Source organism: Carassius gibelio, chromosome A16, assembly GCF_023724105.1.
Source record: "Carassius gibelio isolate Cgi1373 ecotype wild population from Czech Republic chromosome A16, carGib1.2-hapl.c, whole genome shotgun sequence".
In the NCBI taxonomy this organism is placed as follows: Eukaryota; Metazoa; Chordata; class Actinopteri; order Cypriniformes; family Cyprinidae; genus Carassius; species Carassius gibelio.
The window spans coordinates 10,679,605-10,703,825 of NC_068386.1; the positions used below are offsets into that span (position 1 = coordinate 10,679,605).

General features: G+C 37.1%; 1 protein-coding gene across 1 annotated transcript; it reads left to right on the forward strand.

The window, feature by feature from the left end:
• The first annotated feature begins 8,257 nt into the window (after positions 1–8,257).
• On the forward strand, positions 8,258–23,851 carry LOC128031080 (diacylglycerol O-acyltransferase 1-like). Its single transcript, XM_052619304.1, has 17 exons — positions 8,258–8,717; positions 10,195–10,282; positions 12,125–12,165; positions 12,882–12,967; positions 13,470–13,522; positions 15,054–15,159; positions 16,453–16,581; positions 17,775–17,846; positions 18,004–18,107; positions 18,496–18,534; positions 18,621–18,662; positions 18,750–18,794; positions 18,942–19,054; positions 19,263–19,328; positions 19,518–19,605; positions 22,652–22,714; positions 22,813–23,851. The coding sequence occupies exons 1-17, from the start codon at positions 8,506–8,508 to the stop codon at positions 22,975–22,977; spliced, it is 1,512 nt and encodes a 503-aa protein (XP_052475264.1). The 5' UTR covers positions 8,258–8,505; the 3' UTR covers positions 22,978–23,851.
• The last annotated feature ends 370 nt before the right edge of the window (positions 23,852–24,221 follow it).

Genomic DNA, 24,221 nt, shown 5'->3' on the forward strand with positions numbered 1-24,221 from the left:
GGTACAGGAGGTTATCAGAATGGCTGCTTTAGGTTTCACTGCCTCTGAACTGATTTGATTTGTTCCCATGAGACTTTGTGACGCTCTGCTGCACAAAACCTCTCATTTCTATCAGTTTCCTTCTAGATTACATTAAATATGAGTCTAACATTTTGCAAATGAGTCTGAAATGTTACAAGTAAGTCTAATCATTGAGAGCTGTATGGGTGAACAGATTTAGTTTGCTGTCTATAATGACACTTTTGCTGTATGATGACAAGAAATGATTCACTGTTTGTCCTCTCTGTTCAGGTTTTTAGTTCAATGTTCTTGCTTTTTATATATGTTTACTCAAGAAAGGTTTTTTCAAGGCCATTATGCTAGTTCCCCTGTAGTATCCCAGGGTTAAGGGCCTTCCCCAACGCTCCACCAATGGTCAAACTAAGGGCAGGGACATTAGAACAAGCGCTCAATTTGAGTTAAGTCAGTATGTTGGGAAGCCCTGCAGGGAGTTTGAATCCACAACCTTCTGTTCACTGCTTTTGGGTTGTTACCCACTACATTTAACTCTTTTTTACATACACGCTCATATACAATTCATGCCAGCACTCTTCATTGAGTTCCCTCTGCAAGCAGATAAATGGTTCTCAAAAGTAGACTTTTAGTGGCCAAGAAGAGAAAAACATGTCAGAAAAGCCTCACTGCTGCACAAAGAAGTCCTGTTATACAGTCTGAGTGTGCTCAAAGCCTAAAGGAGCTCTCACTTTTAACTCAGCAAGTGGAGTCTTTCATGGTGATGCCTTTTTAAAGCACTACAGGTGCTGCTAGGTAGGATAGTGGAAATGCAGAAGCAGCAAATCATGGCACATGTAATGCAAAAGCGAAATGCATAATTTACAGACATTTCTTAACTTTGTCTGGTTTCTACAGACATTAAAGTCAGCATGAATTGTCTTCTGCAACCAGTTTTACTTCTGTAATCTGACAGACAGATTCTGTAATCTGAAAAAACATATATATGTTTTTTTATATAAATAATGGAAATGTTTATATATATGTAATGGTATTTATTCATGGAAACATTTTTAATTTATGAATAAATGTGCAACATTTATTTTCATTTTGGCTATCTGCCCAGTATCTCGCATTGCCTTACCAGGCCCTGAGTGAGCAGGTGTATTTGTGTGTGTGTGTGATAACAGAACATGAAGCAGCAAGTATTTATCATGACACTCAAACTGATGGTCATTGGCACTGATTATCCCATCAGGATTGAAAGACACTCATATGATGGTAAAGGTGATTTTATATAGCGAGTGTCACCGCTGATTATGATCCAGCACTAAAGACCGATAGCATGTATGAGTCAAGCACTGTCCCTCTCCCAGACCTGTCATTTATATAATGAGATGAGAGCAGTGGGCATTGTGAAGTACAACTCCAAGGAAAGGATATTCACATATTCTTTAACCTTGACTGCAACACTGTAATGCATTCTGGGGATAGAATGCATTTTTTCATTTAAAACAATAATCAGATTCCATGTCACACATCCTGAATGTCATTCAGCCTAATAATTCACTTTCACACCAAAAGATCTTGGCGACCTTGATAGTATGACTGATGGATGTCAGTGTGAGTTTCCATGTAGGGGTAACTGATTATTTGATCATAAAAGTTTCAGCTAACAGTGACAGTTTAAGTACCAGGAAACAACTTGCTTGTGAATTAAGTATAGGCCCTACATTTAAAATCACCATGAAATCAAAAATGACAGTTCTTATGTTTTAAATATTGCAGTGTTTATTCTAAAAATTTATTCATGCACATTATTATTTATTTATTATTCTTTGAAATTGTGCCCTCATAATATCTAATCAAAAATATGAATTTTCCCTTTTCCCTTTAAGCACCCAATCATCATTCAAATTATTTCTGAAGCACTATGTCACACTGAACACTGAGTATAATCTATTGAAAATTCAAATCTGCCATCACAGGAATAAACTTTAAAATATATTACTGAAGAAAACTGTTATTTTAATTTGTAGTAGTATTTTAAATTATTACTGTTTTTACTGTTTTTGATCAAATAAATGCAGCCTTAGTTACCAAGGTTTTTCGAAAACATTAAAAATCTTACCAACCCCAGATTTTTTAACAGTACTGTACATAATAATACAGTTTTACCTGCACAAAATGACAAATCCACAGATGAAGTTCAATTAGTCAGATTTCATAAATCACGTTACTCTTTTTCTAAAACACAGACCATAATAACGAAGCATATAGAATTTACAGTATTGTAACATAACATTATGTTTGAGTAAAACTAATGAGCAAATTTGAATTTGACATTAAATGCTGACTTCAAAAACAAAAGCTATGATTAAAACAAAGAATCCGTAGAAATTGGTGATCTTACTTGAATAGAGGGAGAGTTTAACCGCAGGGAGCAAAAGTGCAAAGAGGGTTTGATGGAATCAGTAGGGGGTAAAATATCTGTGTGTGTGTCTGTATGTGTGTGTGTGTGTGTGTGTGTGTGTGTGTGAGAGAGAGAGAGAGAGAGAGAGAGAGAGAGAGAGAGCGAGAGAGAGGATGTGCACCTCTAGTAGTATAGTCTTCTCCTTTGATCTTTCCACTTGGCCCACATTAAGAGTTGGAGAAAGACATTAAAGCATTGTTCATGTTTTTTGTAGTTGTTATTTTTGTCAAGATAAATGTACACATACACAGTGTTTCCAAAGTTGTAGCAGATTCCCTAAAGTTTGAGTGTGTGTGTGTGTGTGTTTGTGTGTAATTTATATAGAATTAGGCAAGCATATAATCACTGAGACATGCCATATTTATCACAAACAATAAAACCCTCCCCGGCCTCCACCCCCAACAAAAGCACAAAGCACTCTCCCCGGAAACCAAAGAACAATAGGACCGCCTTTCATGTAACGGCATATGTGTGTGAGCCCCTGAGATACGAGATAGTTTCATAGTATACAGTTACTCCCACGTGAGAGAGGAGGAGATATTGATTGCTCTGAACTGCAGAAATTTTCTTGCTTGGATCTTTCATTCCTGTATCTCTTTTTCTCTCTGCCTATTGTTGACCTTGTAAAATCACTTTTTCCACAGGCTGGAAATGAGATGTCCAAATTCAATCTGGGTGCTGACAGGCAGTGTTTGGATATAACAGAGTAGGATGGAGGCAGGCAGGCCATGGCATTGTTGCATCACAATCGCTTTACAGGCTTTTAAGTGCGCTGTGGGGGAGATGTGATGACACTCTAAACATTGCCATCTGCTGGAGATAACGATAACATCCATAGGACTTTCATATTAGCAGACATATTGAGAGACACTCCTCAATATGTTTAATACAACATATTTTCTGGTTTCATTAACTAGAGATTTGTTGGTCACAAAGTGGTATGTAATACCAGGAGAAAGAAATCCATCACTGTTAAGTGGTAAAACATCCACTTTACTATATTAACAACTATAGTTCAGGTCCTTTGATTTGATTGTAGCTTTTTGTCTTTGTGTGTGCATTCCAGACATCAATCTGTGCATTTAGTATTGGGGATTTTTCCAACTACTCTTCCTGCAGGTTATAGTGCTGTCACATTTACTTCTGCTCGACAAAATCCAGTCGTTTCAGAGAATGTCACAACAAGTGGGAAGAGCTTATTCTGCAAGTAGGTGGAGAGACCTTCAAGTTATTGGCATGACGTTTAGGGGTAGACCTTTTTTTCAACCCATTTGGAACTATAGTTCCACCTATTTTGGAACTACACTGCCCACTTGGAGCTGGTTCTGGGCTGCTGCGTTACCTATTCTCATAATTTCAATAGGAACATACACACACACACCTGGAGCAGTGGGCAGCCATATTGTTGCGGTGCTGGGGAGTAGTTGGGGATTCAGTGCCTTGCTTAAGGGTCTCACCTCAGTCGTGGTATTGAGGGTGGAAGAGAGCACTGGTTATTCACTTCCCCTATGACAATTCCTGCCGGACCTGCGACTTGAACCCTTCATCCTTCTGAGGGTAAACACTTTGAAGGGTTTACAGCATAGGGATAAGCCCTTCAGAATGGAATGCAGCATTATTTATTAAGAAACAAATCAATAATAAGTCACTGAATTATTCACTCAAGCGATTTTTCAACACACACAATGATTCAACATGTAACAAGCCACCACTACTGTACATGCTAACAGACATGCATCCAGCTTGGGAATGTTTTTGTTGGTGAAGCAAAACTAGAAAAAACTGACTATATATTGAGTCACTGAGTTAAGTTGATTCAATGCATTTACTGAAATGATACTGTGTATAAAAAAACCTCTGCGTATTTTTATGCATGGAGTGTGTTATGGCTTTTACCAGCAGGGGCTATCGAGGCAACTCTTACCCTTGGTTGATTGCATCATAAATTAATCTTTATTATGTCATTGTTTTCATGAACAAAACCCTATCATCTCACTGTCTGTTTCTTCCATTCTGTCTATCTACCTCACTGGTCTAGGACGATCTGTATGGCTTCTCTTGGCTTTGAATGATTCGGTCTGAATCGGTCATGCTCAGCTGTGTAATCCCTCTCTCCGTTGAGAAATGCATCTTTATCTCACTTATCCAGTGTGTGTGTGTGTGTGTGTGTGTGTGTATGGGTGTGTATGGGTGTATGCTTCTGCAGGTTCCGGCAGCATCTGTCAGCATGTGCTAGCCTTCCTGCTGAACAGAGCACTTTGAGCTGCTTTTGTAAGACAATATGCTGCCATAGCCAAGACATATGCATTATTACCTTTCACAAATAGAAAAAGAGGAAAAAAGGTGGAAAAATACTTATTTTTGAGTTCATAAAACAGCATTAGGTATTGAACACTGTATGAATGACAGACGAATTAAATATATTGAAAATAATGAGCTGTTTATGAAATTTTAATTTATAATGTCTGAATTAATTACCTTTATCTGGGAATTTCAGAATCTGAAAGCATGTTCTAAGGAAACAAGGAAAGGATTCACTAAATGAATGATTTAGCTATAATGAATGAATGCACAAATGAAACTGCTCAGTGTGCTCATTTGCCTTTACTTAACCCCAAAAACTCAAAATGATAAACTGGGGCAATAGTTTGTTAGAGTACGATTTTCTGTTCAATGTCAGAAAATTTTGACAAACTCGCATGATGATACAGAGGAAGCTACTTTTGTTATTTATTTATTTATATATTCAGAAGGGAAGATAGAAGAGGACGTGATGGAGTGAAGTGGTGGAATGGGATTAGGAAGATTCGAACTGGCATCACCCACACCAGTGCCACAGCCATAAATGTAACATTCTCATATCACAAAAGGCATCGTGACATGACATTTTGATTAAAAAAATAATAATATAAAATACTTTGGTTGAGTTCTTTGATTAGTTAGGTGACCTTTGAGATATATGTAAATCCTACTTCATGATTAAGCAGACAATGCAACAGCATATTTACATATTCTGAGCTGCGTTGCCAGGCAAAACTCTACCCTGAACTCAGAGACCTCGACCAAACTGACCAAATATGGAGCCCTCTAATCTAAAGCTCTAAAATTAGCAAATAAAATGTAATTACCCACATGAAAAGATATTGTATTTTGATTATATTGTGGGGAGTAACCATTTGCTCAAAATTCTGGAAGTTAAGTGGCGTTGAGGGCCTCAGGTGGAATAAGCTGATCCACAGGTGTGTTGTAGCTGGATAAACAGAATGTGTATTACTATTCATGAGGCAACATGCATGCTTTCGCTGCCTAGAGACCTGTCCATCTCATCTCTGCTCAACAAAACACTAACTCTGACAACACAATTATCAGTTTTTAATTAAACGAACATCAACAGAGCGTACATCATGAGCAAAGAAACACAAAGTGTGCCTGAGAGAGCTTTTGCATGAATGCGAGTGTGTGTATTTTGCCAGTACTTGTGGGGGGTGATGAACCCACAGGAAAGAAAAATCTCAGTTGTATCTCCTAGACAGCTATGAGACTTCAATTGAGGAACAATTCTAATAAAATGAAAATTGTCATCATTTACACTCATGTCATTCCAAACGTATTACTTACTTCTGTTGAAAATGGTTCTCGTGTTCCACAGAAGAAAAAGAGTGATATATGTTTGGAATGACATGAGGGTGAGTAAATGATGACAGAATGCCCCTTTAAGTCTACTCCTTCTCAGATTTATCTCAAAGTAATGTGATGTCAGTTGTATAACATAATAACAATGTCAAACTGCTCAGATTTGAGTCTGTAATCAAAGTCAGAGATTTCAATATGGTGTCCATATTAACCATGCAAAAATATTTTAGTGTCAGTGAGATATTATGAAAGGTCTTTAATAGTTATAATTATTTTTTTATTTTCATATTTTTCTGTTTTCATTTTATGCGTTTTTGAGTTTTTTTAATATATAAAGTTTTGATTTATGATTTTTTATTTAAGTTCTAGCTATAGTTATTTTAATTAAGTTAATTTTAATTTCAAACAAAAATGTTTTTCATAGTTGTATTTTTAGTTCAGTATAATAACCATGGTCAAAAGGTCTATTTTTATTTCTCTTTAAGAATTTTATCATTCACATCTGATCTGAGGCAAATGTTTATACTTTAAAAAAAAAAAAAATATATATATATATATATATATATATATATATATATATATATATATATATATATATATATATACACACACACACAAATCTGAAAACATTTAAGTAATATCATTTTTCTCTGGTTTGAGAGAATCACCACCTGGAGCTAGACATCATGCATCTCTTGATGACGGCCTAATGACCTGTTAATCTCATAATTTGTGCTTTGTCAAAGAGTAATGTCACTACGACGGATGTTATTTAAAAGAATCAACCTGTCAGCTAATACGTGAGAGCGAGCAAGCGTGCTAGACAGAGACATATAGAGAATGACAGCGATATCAGGAGTCAAGTCCTTGACTGAACTGCAAAAGTGCTGACACCCGTGCCACATCTGAAGCATCTATCAGTCTGCCTGGATCACAACTGAGATAAACTAGCTTTCAGTCTCTAATGACTGAGTAAATGTGGCATCCCTGTGATAAAACATGACGTGCCACTACACCACACAGGAGTGAGTGATTTCAGCCTCACAACTTCATTACAAAACCAAGGACATGCTCACAGCCAGGCACATACCTCCTCACCTCAGGCCTACACAACCAAAGCCCCTGCCAGCTTGCTCTGACAACCCTGACAGAAGAGAGGGTCACAAGTCATGCGGCCAGGCATAAAATACAATCAACCTGCCACTGAAATGTACAGAATTAATCTCTCTCGGGCCCCTATTTCATCGGGCTCTCAGCCAAGTGAAACAAGCGGCAGTATCTTTACTGAGAGAGCAGAGAACAAATGCAGCCATATGAATTCTAAAGTCACATTTTGATTCTGCTGCCCTTGCCAGAGGTTGAGCTTGTGAACTTACACCGATGTTACTGACATAAAATTAAGCTCCTTTTTTATTTTAGATGTACTGGAATAAAAAAATGTAGCTATCCCAAATACTGTATGGCTGCACAGAACAGTTTTAGCTGCACTGCTCGGCACTGCACAGCATCCAAAATGTTGTTTCCAAAATGTCTTGCTCAGGTTTACTGCAGACGTTTTTTTTTGTAGTTTACTTTGCAACTTCGGGAAGGTGAAATGTTCTGCCTCGATGAGCACTGAGCATCTTGGTAAAGCGTTTGAAGTCAAAAACTTCACAAGACAGATAACTCTTACCTGCACACTTCCACAGCTTATTTGCTCCTGTTTTCATAACTCCTGGCATAAAATATTCTGGAATCACACAGAATCCTAAACTTCAACTATAACAGAAAGTTACTGTGGTTTCCAGAATACCACATTTAAGGTTCTACATATATATATATATATATATATATATATATATATATATATATATATATATATAATTAAAATGTGTTACTTTGAATTAAAGTGGTACTGTATACAATATTTTAACAGGAAGATCATGAAAACTTTTATGATATACTTTCACTGTATGGAAAAAAGACCCAGCCCAAAAAAAAGTAATAGGAGTTTCAACACCATAAATTATTCTTTGTTCAACTTATACTTTACATTATTTAGAAAGGTCATGGTTTTACTGAAATATCACAACATGACCTTTAAGGCAGCTTAGAGTTACACTATTATACACTGCTGACTCCTATTGGCTTAGATGAGTCGTTTTAATGCCAGAACGAACGCGGAACTAGATCCGGGGGAAAGTCGTAAACCTCCCCGAGACTCGTGTTTTTATCAAACGTGCTGAAGTCCACGAACATCTATTTGAGTCAAACTGCGTTATTACCAATCTTGCGTCAGTCTAGAGCTTGCAAAACTGGGGCTTTGAGCAAAATCTTGTTTTTCCGGTCGCAGAGCCAAATGAAACTCCAGCGTGAACTCGGCTTACTTCATTTGTTTGCTAAAGGCTTGCTGTAAATTTGCTGGAATCATGACTGACAATGGTGATTTTGGGCCCATCACACGGAACCGTAGACGCGCGACCATCACGAGCGCAAAGAGCGAGACTGTGAAACACCGAAACGGCGCGACCGCATCAGCCAGTGATCTCACAAGCGGAGCCAAGGCGCGGGAATCTTTCACCAAAACCTTAAAACTAAACGAAGACAGCAAACAGAAATGCGATCGCTACGACAGAATGAGGTGAAGTATAGTGTGCGTCAGGACGTCATGAAAAACGTAGGTTGTTGTTGACAGAGTACATGGTCACTCACTACAGAGAGACGGACAGGTTTCGCCAGTGTGCGTATGTGGCACTGTAACGTCACAGGACGGTTAACCTCTTTTTACCCCAAATACCATCATTTCACTTATCTTACTGTAAATGAAGAACCATTTAACTTATCCTACTGTTACTGAAGAACTATCCCATTGAGCAAAAAAGAAAATAACACTTGCGATGATTTCAGGAATTTTAGATAACGTTACATAATTCTGCAACATAATATAGAAACGTAGTTCCAGGCAGCTCTCTTGACCGTATTACAGTTCCATATCACTTCGCATAATTAACTGTAATAACGGAAATTAGCATACAGTACCAACAAAAACAAAGTAAATACACTTGACATTTCTCACTAGCGAGGTAATAACTGCTGAATAGAGACGCTGCTGCATAACACTGTTGAGGGACCAGTGGTGGAAAGAGTACTGAAAATTTGTACTTACTACTTAAGTACAAGTACTGTTACATTGCTGCAATAATACTCAATTACAAGTAAAAGTACTGGTGTCAAAAGTAAAAGTACAAAGCACTCCTTTCAAAAACTACTCAGAGTACTAATTACTAGTTACTTTTTAGTCTGCAATATTTAATCACCAAAAAATATTCATATCAAAGGCCTATGGGGATAATAGCAACTTTGAACAAAACCAACTTTTATCTTATTGACAAAGTATTTTATTTTTCATGTAATTTACATTATTTCAATACCTTTCTCCCCAGTCTGGCACATATGGTTCGATTAGTTCTGGGTTTGATGAAGACCTGCCTTCTGAAAAACTAAATGTGCTGGATTGGTTAGCTGTCCCAGCATGTAGTGATTGGTGAACGGCTCAGACAGTGTTTCAGTACTGTCTGCGGCTCTTCCCAAAGCAGCAAGTTCTCTCTGCTCCAGTATAGTTAAGGTGGCATCCATATTATCATAAATTTGAGCTGGATTTAGACCCTGAGAATATCAAACAAGAGGATCACGCTTAACCTTTGCACGCACAGATATTGCAAAACATATTAGAGTGGTAACATTATTGTTCTTTTGAAGCCAATATCGGGACTGTATGAAATAAGCAAATCAGATTTAGATAAAATCCTGGTTAGATCAACATTCATCACACAATACACCATTGTATCAGGACAAATTTGCACTGTATAGCAACAAACAGGTGTTTAGGAAACTGCTGTGACAGTGTTTGATGCTATGTAGTGTTTTTTGGGAGGGGAAGGGGGTCTAAAATGCCCTTTTACATTATTTTAGCCTTGTTATACTGTATGAATTTTATACTTTATACTTTAAAAACGACTTTATCCATATAAATAACAATAATAAAACATTGTAAAGTTTAATCATCATTACTGATTTTATTTTACATCATGCTTTATTTAATTTTTTGCTCCTTATAGTTGCCACAAGTTGCAGGAATCAATGCTGAGTTCTGCAAGCGGCTTCAAAAATTACAGAGGCATCCTGAACTGGTGTGTGGTAATGCTGGTAAGTCTGAAACAGTCACAAACCTGGTGGACTCCATGCTTGGACTTGCCTACTCATTCTTCTAGTTAAACTGTGTCCCAGATATCAGTGTGGGTTTGTAAACATTCCCTCTCGTTCAGAGGTGCTGCCAAAGATTACTATTCATTTTTATTGCGTCTCATATTTGGCAGTTAGAGAAAAACGCCTACTTGTTGCTCAGACATCCATTGTCAGATCATTTGATAATTTAAATGTGTATTGTGTGAGAGTATACTGTGTTCATACAGTCACATTGAAAAGTTTGGCTTTCTGAAATGAAGTAGAAGCATTAGACCTTAATGAAGCTAAAATATATCGGTAGCACTTTATTTTACAGTCCTGTTCCCCATGTACATACTATGTACTTATTGTAGTAATTACAATAACTGTGTAATAGCTAGGTACTAACCCTGAACCTACCTCTAAACCTAACTCTAACCCATGTAGTTATCTTGTATTACCAGAACTTTCTTAGATAAATACATAAAGTGCAACCAATATATCTCCTTTTGGAATCTGAAATATATTTAGACTTTGAGAAAATCTGCTGAAAATTTACTCACCCTCAGGCCATCCAAGTTGTAGTTTGTTTCCTCATCAAAACAGATTTGGTGAATTTTAGCATTACATTACTTGCTCATCAGTGGATCCTCTGCAGTGAATGGGTGCCATCAGAATGAGCGTCCAAACAACTGATAAAACATCACAATAATCCACAAGAAATCCACACAACTCCAATCCATAGATTAACATCTTGTGAAAAAGTGAAAAACTCCTTTGTAAGAAACAAATCCATCATTAAGGTTGATGTTGTTTACTTTTTCCACTGGAAAAAAAGGCCATATGTGGATAAATATGGATAGAGGGCTCATATTTTATTAATTGAAAAAACAATTTTCTTAATTTAGTTTTTGATTCATACAAACATGAAGATTTTCACATCAAAACATGTTCATTTATGGATCTGTGGATTATTGTGATGTTTTTGTCAGCTGGACTCTCATTCTGACGGCACCCATTCACTGCAGAGGATCCATTGGTGAGCAAGTGATGGAGATGGAATGCAAATTTTTTCAAATCTATTCCGATGAAGAAACAAACTCATCTACCTCAAGGATGACTGAGGGTGACTTCATTTTCAAGAAGTTTTCTTTTTTTTTTTTGCGAACTATTCCTTTAATGGACTTAATGTATGCATGTGGGAAAACCCACATTAGTGGCAGAATTGTATTGCAAAAACACATTTTGATTAACGTCGGATGGTGTGTGGCAGTCATGTGGCGTGTGAAGAATCGTTAATCAGTGTGTCTGTTTATGGAGACACACTTAATGCCAAGTGACGCCTAAAAATAAACGTCCCGAAACAGCTTGTCTGTCTAAAGACCAGCTGAACATGGAGGACAGCCAGCCAAGTCCTTGTCTTCAAAACTGTGAAGAATGCATTCACGCTCTTCAGCATGCTGTTAAAGTGAGCATTGAGATGACTCTATTTTGTCCTCTGTATTTTGTCCTTTTTTTAAGCCAGACTTTTTTCTTTCATATTCCAGTTTTAAGGCTCTGCTTAGCATTTGCATTTTCTTTCTCTTCTTCTCCATTGTTCTCTTTCTATCTATACATATTAATAAGCGTGTCTGTCTTCTGTACAGATTTATGGACATGAATTTCAATATATCTCTGCAAACTGTGTACGGAAAGTGAATAAGGATCTTTGTCGGATTGTATTCTGGTTGTTCTGACATGTTTAGCTAGTCTTAGTGATGTATCATTGCATTGGTTTTCATTTGATTTCTCCATGAATATGTGTGTGTCTGCCCTTTTTTACAGGTTTTGAGCAATGCACGCCTCTTCTTGGAAAACCTTCTCAGGTATGAACAAATACAGCATGCACACAGTTTCTAGTGAAACAGCCAAAACACACAGTTTGAATGTTTAAAGTCTGGAGAAAGATGAAAATTCACTATCTATTGAATGATTCGACTGTGCGGGTTTTATTTATTTATTTAATTTGATTTATTTTTAAAGCCAAATGTCACAACTCGGTCTCCTCTCTGGTCATGTATGCTAATCTTCATTTATTTAACTCACTTAAAACCCATCTCTCTCTTACATTTGACTGCAAACTTGCATTCAGATCTTCCTCCATCCAATCAAAAACTAAAATGACCTCTCAAGCAATGACATTTACATCAAGCATCCCCATTGAGCAAGTGTCGAATGGACACAGAAGTGTAAAAAAAAAAAATGCAAAAAGCAGTTTGTCTCTCTCTCTCTGAGTTTTGAGTGTCATGCCGATGAAGATGAGTCTGTAGGGTTTGTTTGATAAGTGTACAGGCCTTCCTCTCCCTGAGTGGAATGAAACACTGAACCCCATGCTGGGAGAACCATATGCTGTCATCATGTTGCACACTGCTGCTTGCAGACAGTATGTACACAGCTGCCCGCAGAAACTGCCGCAAATAATCAGTGGTTTAGAGCAAGAGACCACTAGAGGAAATGAAACATGTTGTGTCCTATGCGTAATCATTTATAAATATTTAGACATGTAAAGGTTTGGGAAACATATCTGGTTTGTGTACCGTAGGTATGGCATTTTGGTGGACCCCATTCAAGTGGTGTCATTGTTCCTCAAGGACCCTTATAGCTGGCCTGCTGCGTGCCTTGTCCTTGGTATGTATTTTAAGGGAAGATTAGCATAAATTTCCTAGATTAGCCTATTCTTTTGTAGTCCAGACAGGAAAATTATTCAAATTAGGTGGGCAGACAACACGCCCCGAGTTCAAATAATGAACTAAGTTTGATTTGCAGATTGTCAGAATACTGCACTCCCATTGTTAATCAAATTAAATGTAGATTGTGTGTGTAATTTTACATGTTATCAAAAACAGAGGCATATGTTATAATTGCTTTTTAACCCTCAATCATTATAGTGCGGCAGGCGATTGTGTCTGTAGCAGGTTGTGTGATTGTTCAATGTATGACTGTTGTGAGTGTGTTTATGTGTGTGCTGGCTGTCTGCCCTGTTGTAAAGTTCATCCTGAGGATACAATTTTGACCCTCTTCTGTTTCACTACACCCTGCAAAAATGCTTTTATGACTGAAACTGCCTTTCTTTTCTTTTTTTTAAAGAAATAAGATAATATTTGACATCATAACTACTCTTTGCTTGCAGTTTCTAATGTTTTTATATTTGTGGCGTTGTACACCGAGAGAAAACTAGCCATGGTGAGTTGAAAAGCCATTCACATTTCTACATTTAATCAGTTTATCGTAACGAATAAACCCATTGTCTTAAAGATATAGGGGTTCAGTCACTTTACACAGTATAATTTGGCATTTGGAATTACGTTGAGGGGTTGTGAAGAGGTCAGTTTAGAGAGCAAATTTGATTCATTGCATTTTAAATAGCCTGGCATATTTGAGAGAGCTTGCAAAGTATCAGCACATTTGCTCAACTGGCTGAATTGAAACTGAATGAACTTTTAAACAGTTCAGGCATTTTGCTGATGTTTTGTAAGACGTGCATAAAAAATAAATTATAGGGCTTTTAGGGAAGAGATGCTTTTTTATGTGCAGCAAATGTGAATTGTGTCATATGTTATAATGTTGTTTGTATTGTGCAGTTATCAGACTTGGGGCCCTATTTTAACGATCTGAAACGCAAGTGTCAAAGCGCGAAGCGCAAGTAACTTTGTGGGCGGGTCTCGGCGCTGTTGCTATTTTCCCGGCGGGATAAATGGCTCTTGCGCCCGGCGCAAATCTAAAATGGGTTGGTCTGAAGTAGCTTCATTATTCATAGGTGTGTTTTGGGCGTAACGTGAAATAAACCAATCGGAGCGTCATCCAACATTCCCTTTAAAAGCAGGTGCGCAAGTTCCATTATGGATTGCTATTATTTTGACGTATTTACCAGGCGCACGCCAGGAGCGGTTCACAGCCGAGGAGACTGATGTTCTTGTAAGAGCAGTGAAAGACAGAGAAGTTGTGTTGTATGGCGATGAGAGAAACCCACCCAAAATAGCGTCGGTTAAACAGGCGTGGGAGGAAATAGCCACAATTGTTTCATCGATTTTTTTCCTGGTTCTTGACGGACAAATCAATTTGTCAGATGTCCTTACATAGCCTATATGTCTTGCCACTATTGGGCAAACAGGTCTGATCCTTAATTACTAAAATTAGCCTGAATCATTTGTAAGCTAGATTTATGCCTATTTTTTCACATCTTCGTGGCACACCACAATGATTTCCGTCATCTCATGTGTTAATATTTTTTTTTAGTGTAACAGTTTATGATTTGCAAAAATAACTGTTGCATCTGTGTAGATTACATGAGCAAAGTGTATGCGCGTTGTGCACGCTATACATTATGGTCAAGCATGCGCCCTTAAAATAGCATAATGAACAACGCGCAACGCGCCACTGACTTTAGACTAGGTTTTTTCTGGTCAGTGGCGCAATTGTTTAATTGAACAGCAAAATAGCACCAGGGATTGTTTGCGCCGGAACACGCCTCCTTTTTTGCGCTGAACCGCCCAGGGAGCGCAAGTTCATTCACTAGTTTAGCGACGTGCTTCTGTGGAGGGAAAAGCGCGCTTTGCGCAGGTGCAAAATAGGAATGACACATGCGTCGGTGTACAAAGTCAATTGCGCTGGGTGCAAGATAGGGCCCTTGGTGTCTGTATTGATGTCCAAGCACTTGTATGTATTATGTATTATGTATTATGCTTGTTAAATGTTTCCTCATTGTGTTTTCCAGGGGTCAATCAGTGAGAAGGCCGGCCTGCTGATCTATATTTTTAATTTAACAGTCATCTTGTGTTTTCCGGTGGTTGTTGTGTTGAAGCTGCCATCTATTACACCAGGTGAGACAATACAAAACTTACACAAACACATATATACATGGGATTCAATTTTCAATACTGTCAGTTATAATATTGTGATTTTTTTTTTACAATGATTTGTTTAAAATGAAATTGTGTCATTTAAAATGATTAATTGTAGTTTATTTATTGAACAAAAATAGTGTGTATGATAATTTAAATATTAGCTGTATATTGGTTACTTTGACAAAACAAAAACGATTTAATTATTAACAAATGCTATATATTAATAATTACAAATAGATGTAAACATATATATTTTTTTAAATACAGAATGTGATTTTATAGATTATTATTATTAAGTTTTTAAATATTACATATTAGATTTTTAAATAAATTTAATACCAGTGCATCACTTATGTCATACTTGTTTTTCTAGGCCGTCATCAACACACACAAAAAAGAAGCTTTGCTTGTTGTTGCATTTATGCTCTTGACTATAATATGTCATGTGATTAGGTGATCCAGCTTTGCAGAAATAATTGGGCGCCAATTTATGATTTACAAACTGAACTAATCCACCATTAAACAAGCATTCAGATCTCATGGGATCAATTAGCATGTGTATTGTATTTTTATCCACAATAGAAGATATAGCAGTAAACAAATACTTGGATTAGAGCCACAGCCTAATGGTTATCAGTGGTTCTGAAGCAGTAGATGCAGGTTTGAGTCTGACCCTCATTGTGTCCTTATTAGTGATCGATTTATATGATTAGCCATTTCAAATACTGAAATCTAAATTCAGTGATCATGCATTTTGGGAGAAAATATATTCCCTTGCTTCCTCTTCTCCATACTACAACTTTCACTGGCTCTTCTGTCGCTCTCATCTGTTTGCACCATGGGAGGAGAAAATGTGCCTCCATCTGTCAGCCTAGTACCACACACACTGCTCCTGTACCAGACAGCCAGGTCATTTCAGGGGCCGTCAGGGCCTACAGCCCTTGAGTCCATCTCTCTGGAGCATAGATGCACTCCAGAGCCCCTGCATAGACCATTTCCACCCAACATATGGCTGCCATTGATAAAGCAGTGGTAGAGTGAGAAGAAGGTGTGAGCCAGGTCTGTGGTGATGGGCTATGAGTCTGAACGTGTTGGGTCACATGACTGTGGGTTATGAACCTTTGAAAGGGGGCATGCTGTGGTGTTGTGATAGAAGTGTACAAACCTCATGTGTTGCTTATATATTCAGGTATTAAAAGAAAGAAACGAGATCCAAATATGTTGAATAAGTCTAATGGCATCTTTCTGCAATTGTGTCCTTTTATGCAGTTGGAGGGGCATTTGCTTTGGGAGTCTACACCATCCTGTTTTTGAAAATGTACTCCTATAAGGATGTTAATAGGTGGTGCAGAGAGAGAACACAAGTGAAGGCCCGCAGCCTCTCCAGATCTCTTTCATGTGAGTAAATACATCCACCTCTCATCAAACATTAGGTGAAGAAGTATAAAGGGTATGGAAATGCTAGTTCAATGTATTTACTGGAGTGCAGTATACAGTATGTCCAAAACTGAGATGTCATTTTTGTGCCCCCTGTTGGCTATTATAAGACTAGTTACAATACAATAAATGCAATGCTGCAATTCAGACATTGATCTGGTCCTGGTACATTAATTAGGGGGCCCCATCCATAAAATTGTTTCAGGGTCATGTGAATTTAAGCAACGATCCTGCTACAATGAATGATTTACTGTTTGCACTGAAAAGGTAGAAGGAAAATGTGTTACACAAAAGAAACAAGATTAAGATGTTAATACATAAATTAAAGTTTAAGAGGTTGTTCATAAGTTATACAGTCCCATCAGGATTTCATTGGATTTTTTCATATATTTGAAGCCCAAAATAACAGATTTTTCTGTACCTTTTCTCAAAAATTGTGGTAGTATTTGCAGCAATTTTGTGTGTGTTGTTTAGCAGTGAAAAGCTACCAATAATCCTTATGTTTATGTAATAAAATGCACAAGGCAATTAGTGACATAGTGTATAGAAATCTTTATAATTATGCAGAATAGTGTTAGACACAGGTTAACATGTTTGCAGAAAAGGTGACAGAAATAAGATAAGAGTGCAAGCTAGTTTACCCAAAAATGAAAACCATGTCATAATTTACTCACTCTCATGTTGTTCCAAACCTCTATGAGTTTCCTTCTTAAAGAACGCTGGTAACTGAACGGTTAGCTATTGACTTCCAAATGGGGAAGAAAAAAAAACTATGGAAGTCAATGACTACCGTAAACTGTTTAGTTACCAACATTCTTCAAAATATCTTCTTATATGTTCCACAAAATAGTAAGGCATACAGATTTGGAATGACATGAGTGTGAGTAAGTGATGACAGTTCATTTTTGGGTGGACTGTCCCTTTAATTCTTGTAAGTGCAAGACTGCAAAATCCTGGATGGACTGGTTATGAGATCAATTTTAATATAATTGTTTTAGTGATGTCCTTCCGACATTTCAATATGTTTTGTAGTAAATGCTTGTGTGACTGTGCGGAGTGAGTTGCTGAGACCTCATTCCTTAGCTGAACATCAGGTTTAAATGACTTTAGAAGCAGATTCGTTTATCTCTTGACAGTTTCTGTGTTTTTTTTAGGTCCATCATCTCCATCTGCGTCCAGCCGTATGCAGTCACATGTGTCTTACCCAGGAAATCTCTCTCTCAGGGGTGAGCTGTGCCTTACAGTCCAGTCACCAAATGTTATTTCCAAACTTAATTAAAGAGTTTGTTTTATTTTCATGACATTTAACAACAATTTTGTCAAATACTATGACTTCAGATGACCTGAGAACTTGTAGTTAGTATTTTGCCTTGTGTTTTTCAGATATGTATTATTTTGTTTTTGCTCCAACCCTGTGCTATGAGCTCAATTTTCCCCGCTCTGAATCCATCCGAATGGGATTTCTGCTCAGGAGGCTCTTTGAGATGGTAGGCAATTGGCATAGACATATGTCCTGACAGTATTGGCAGTTCGTGTTGAGCTCATCATTACATTGATAAGTTGCAATACCAGATTTAGTCACTGTATATTATGCCTTGTTAATTTTGTGAATATTGCATTCTTGTCTAAATCTGCAAATGGCAATAAATCATGGGAATTAGCTTTTTGTTTGCAAACAACTGCTGGGAGGGTAATGTATGAGGGTAATTTTTATTTATGAAAGTGCTTGTTGTTAGGGCATTACTTCTGGTTATAGCTGTTGCAAATTACACATTTAATTCACACACACACAGAGACATTCTTATGTAAACAGCATTGTTATCATTTCGTTTTTATATTTTGTGAGAAATCAAAAGTTTTGCTTGTCTCTTGCAGTTGCTCCTCACTCAGTTATTAGTTGGTTTAACGCAGCAGGTGAGCATCACAGTGCATTCGGTAATCACATCACACCTGCAGTTTTCATGTCTTTAAGACATATTTCATATCTAATGTTCTTTCAGTGGATGGTGCCAATCATTCGGAGTTCAATGAAGCCATTGCAGGTTTGTTCATGTGCTTTATCTTCTTTTTTTCCGTCCCTTAAAAAGAGGCGCTTTATTTAATTCAGTGAAACGTTTTTTATTTTGCAGGAAATGGACTACAGTAGAATGACAGAGCGTCTGCTTAGACTAGCAGTAAGTTAAACCAACTAAACTAAAATCCTCCTCAGAATAGAAACATAAACCTATGTTCAGTTTTTTGCTTAGATCTGTTGTTTTGAAGGAGAATATGAAGCAAGAAAAGAATGATTGAATGATTACTGATATCTTTTTTTATATTAGGTGCCCAACCATCTCATCTGGTTGATTTTCTTCTACTGTTTTTTCCATTCCTCAATGAACTTTGTGGCTGAGATATTGAGGTTTGGAGATCGGGAATTCTACCGTGACTGGTGGTGAGTGTTCTTTACAGTTATTTCTCTTTAAATTAAAAAAAAGCTTTATTTGGGCAGCTAGAGGTACCACTTTCACACCACACTCACGCGTTTGGCTTTAATGCAGTCAGTCCGGTTAATATATGCAATTTCCGCCTGTTCCATTACCATTTAATTTGCAGAATTTTGATTTTAAGTCTCAGATAGATTGTGACTGTGTTTTTTCTAGGAACTCCGAGACAATAACGTACTTCTGGCAAAACTGGAATATTCCCGTGCACAAGTGGTGTCTCCGGTGAGTGAACGGAGGTTTTGAAAGAGACGGCGGACAGCTGTTGGGAGGCGAGATGAAATATGACACAGTAAAACTCACAGAGACTATAATGAAGAGAGACTATAATGTGATCTGTCCGCGAGAAACGTATGGTTATTTACGGTTCACACTGACTGTGAGTTTATGTGCTTCTCTCTCCTGTTTTCAAAGGCACTTTTACAAGCCGTTGCTGAGAAGAGGTGCTGGCAAGTTACTGAGCCAATCAGCTGTATTTTTCGCCTCTGCTTTTTTTCACGAGGTGAGATGTGAATAAATCACGCGCTGTTTTAAATATTCTGTCAGGTCATGGCAAATAAAAGTTAGCGATCTGATCAGGGTAACAACCTGTGTGAATTCTAGCTTTTTTAGAAATGTGCTATTTCTCAATAGCAAAACACTGATATTTTAGTTAGTGTATTTACATACAGAATATTACCTTGGTTTACTATTATTACCATTAAAATACCACATAAACATAAACTAACAAACATGAATCCAATTTTTAAAAACGCTACTTAAAGCCAGGGTAGGTGATTTGGTTCAAAAACATTTTTTGTTATGCTGGGTGAAAGTCTCATCCTGATAATTGTTAATAAAATAATAAATAATAAATAAAATTTATTTCATCAGTGGAAGGCGTAGGACCATACAATGTTTGCCCAATCAAAATCTTCGGTCCTAAGATTACGATAGGCTGTTCTTCCTGCCTATCATGTATTTGCATACCTCCGTGCACCAGACATGATTCACCATCAACGTGTTCCATTACGCTATTGCAGACCAAGTGAGAATGGAAGGCGTTATTATTGTAATATAATGTGCTTTGTACTGTAATGTTTTCTCAATGATGTATGAGATATGAGGTAATCTGACAACGATTCATTCAATCCTCCACCAACGCCGTCTCTCATCCTGTCGCTGGTTAGCTCTGGTCTGCCAGTGGACGTTCTTGTGTTTTATAGGAGGCGTGGCTTTACAGAGTGATTATTCAGGGGTGGGATCTTGCTTTCAAAGCTAGCTTGCTGTTGCTATTTAAATTCAATTGGTTTTATTTTATTTAGGGCTGCAAATTGATTAATTAATCGCATCCAAAATTAAAATTTGTGTTTGCATAATAAAAGCGGGTGTACTATGTATTTTAATTATGTAGAAATACATACACGTGCATTTAAAAAGTGTTTTATTTATATATTAATTCTCTCTCCCTCTCTCTCTCTCTCTCTCTCTCTCTCTCTCTCTCTCTCTCTCTCTCTCTCTCTCTCTCTCTCTATATATATATATATACATGCATGTGTGTATATACATAATAAATATACACACTACACAGACATATTTTATGTAAAACAAACTTTTACTTTGGATGCGATTAATTGCAATTAATCATTCGACAGCCGTAGTTTTTCTGTGTTTTAATTTCTTCTAGACAAAACATTATCCCATTTTAATATCAACCATTTACCAATTATCAGCCATAACATGAAAATAATTTATGGCTTATTGGTGTCAACTAAATTTGAATATCGCTGCATACATACCTAACATCGTAATTTATTCTTGTGATAGCAACGCTGAATCTTCAGCAGCTGTTTCTCCAGTCTCCAGTGTCACATGATCCTTTAGAAATCATTTTTAGCATTTTTTATCAATATGATAAATGTTGGAAACAGTTGGAGCTGCTTAATATTTTGTACCATGCTTTTAGGATTCTTTGAAAATTGGAAGTTGAAAAGAACAGCATTTGATTTAATAGACACCTTTAGTAACATTATAAATGTCTTTACTGTCACTTTAGATCAATTTAATGCTTCCTTGCTGAATATTAATTTCTTTAAAAAAAAAAAGAAAAATGTTGAATGATAGTATTCAGATGTATCTGCATATGAGGCTGGAAAATTAAGAAAGTATTTTAACATCAAAATAGTACATCACACCCAACGTAGCAAAACTTTGGTCTCTTTGGACATTGCAGCAAGCAGCTGTTCTCTGAAGCAGCTGTGTATTCTAGAATAATTTGTAAAGTTCTAGATGTTCTTCACTCCCGAGGCAGTCTCATTTCCCTGACTCAGAAGCAGGTGCCCGGCGTTTGGCTGGTAGCCACCGCACTTCAGAGGAGATGAAGGTCAGAACGAGGGATGAGGAAGAGGAAGAACAGGCGCCTATCAGGCTGCTGTTGTCTGTGATAAGCTGTGAGCTGAGCTGGAGGAAAGGAGAGGGAGGGTGGAATCAGAGAGGAAGATGTGTCCAGTCCGCAGGTGCAGGCAGATAGTATTCTTAACCGTCTTATTAAAAAACATTGACCTTCACAGGACGCCTCAGAACCAGATCCAGGATCACAGTAAAGACTCCAAAAGCTCAGATGGAGAGTAAAGTTTTGTCTCACAAATATCTAAAACCGGAGGTGTAAAGATATGCTGAAATTTTAAAAAGTGGTCATTTATTTAGAGCTGATGTGCTGATCTAGTGAGGGTTGTAACAGGAATGTCAGTGTTTCAAGATTCCCCGGAGTGAACTAGAGGTTAAGCACCTAGTTAAAGGACACAATGATCACCCCTTCAGTACTTAATCAACATTTTGGTTTTGTGATTCTGTGTTTCCTGGTGTGAACTGAGAGTCGCTAAATTCATATAACAAGACAGATTTGCACTCCACTCTTCAGGATTTAAAAGAGTAGTGCTACAACAAATATGTATATGTTATATGAAATTTGAGCTAAATAATTTATTCACAAAAATACATTTGGAAGGTTTTTATATGAAGGCTATTATATGAGTTTTGACCTAAGGTGGTAAGAAATCAACTTTATATTGCATTCTCCTTAAATTTTAAATGAATGAGTGAATTGAAATGAATCACTCGGGGTTGCTTTTTTATTAATTGTAAAAATGAATTACTTATTCATTATGCCATTTCAGACATATATGCAATTGTTCTTTCTGTCAAACACAAAAGGAGGCATTTTAAAGAATTCTTAGGCAGTTCTTGGCATACAGTGACAGTTCTGTTCAGCCCTAAGAGGACCTGTTGTTCAGTCTTAAAATATTTAAACTTTTGTGTTCGACGGAAATAAATGCAGTGAGGGTGAGTAAATAATGAGAGAATTCCATTCATTTATTTTTATAGTCAATGAGTCATTTGTTGAATCAGACTCATCAGAGTAATGAACTGAATCAGTCAGATGACTCACTTCTTCAGTCAGTTGGCTTTGATAACTGCAGATTAAAATGAATAAAAAATTAACAAAATGAAGTCCTCTTAGAAACTTGGAGTCTAATGTGTTTAATGTAAGTATATGTCTCTGTCTGCAGTACCTGGTCAGTGTCCCTCTAAGGATGTTCAGACTGTGGGCGTTTATGGGCATGATGGCACAGGTATGATTTTTTTTTTTGTGTGTGTAAATTGTCTAATTATCTTTTTTTGGCAGTAGTTATTTACAGTTTACTTAAAAAATACTAATAATTTGTTTCAGCTCCCACTGGCATGGTTTGTGGCCAGGTTTCTTCGTGGAAATTATGGAAACGCTGCTGTGTGGCTATCACTCATTATTGGTCAACCTATTGCAGTTCTGATGTATGTTCATGACTACTATGTTACCCACTGCCAGGACGACCCCACAATCACTGAAGCTCTGTAATCACACAAAGTTGTGGACTCGGCTAAGCAGCTAGACTTCTGCATATTCCAAAGGTACTAATGGGAGTGATACAATTGAAGAGTCCTGACTCCCGGCAGTCAGATTTCCATGAAGTCTTCAAATAAACTCCTAGCTCTAGGCTATGTTTAAACCTTTATGAAAAATGACAACAGCCAGTCTATGGAAATCTTTTCTAGAAATGCAAGAAGAAAGCACAAGGGTCTATAAGCTTCTGAATGTGACTTCACAGGTGTTGATTGTTCATTTTTTTACTTGCTCATTACTAAATGAAACTGTCCTGATTTTTTTGAGAGTGTGTTTTATGCATTACTAGCAGGACCTCCTGTTCAGGAGACTTTCTAACACTCAGGTCCATATTCTGGTCATTCTTTTTTCTTCTCTTTTTTAGCATTTTAACACATGCCTTTAGTTCAAATATTGTGAAAACTCCTTAAACTGGACATTAATCCTGTATAAATATATGTTGTTGTTTTTTTTTTTTTTGTTTTTTTTACTAAATGCCACTACATATATCGATAGAATATGCAAGGAGAGCATGTACAGACAGAAATATGCATTTTTATTTTATTTTATGAATACATTTTTAAACCCATATGTGAGCAAACACTTTGTTTATGTATGTTTTTTTGCAAAGGGAAACGAGAGAAAATGTTTGTAAAATCCGTTCATGTTACGTCCATATGTTTTAATTGATATTTGTTGCAATAATTTTGAATTGCATTTTTATGTCTCTAAACTGTTGTTCAAAAGTGCTGAGATGCCATCTGCGCTCAGTTATGGGCATTATGGGACCTGTTCATCAAAAGTGCGCCGCCCTGTGGCGAATGTTGAGAATAAACAACCCTGCAAACGATGTAACTCTGGCACATTTAATTTGATTTATTTTAATTTTTGTGCAGGCATTTATCAAGTGTAATTGTATTCAAGAGAGAACCGGATGCATTGTAATCACAATTGTTATTTTTCACTGATACAGGGCAATTCGTCCTCACGTTGAAGGTGCCAGATCCTCACAATCAGAGCAGGTCTGTGATAAATGGCTTAGAGATAAGTCTTATAATAGCGCCGGGTCTTATTGTATGAACTTCCTATCATGTGTGCCGCTGATAGTGCTTCACCGTGCTGCGATCTGTTTAGTATACATTGCCATACAAGATTGGAACAGCCGAAGAGTGATTACGGTGCAGAAAATCACTGCTGTAGATGTCACTGTTTATTTAGTT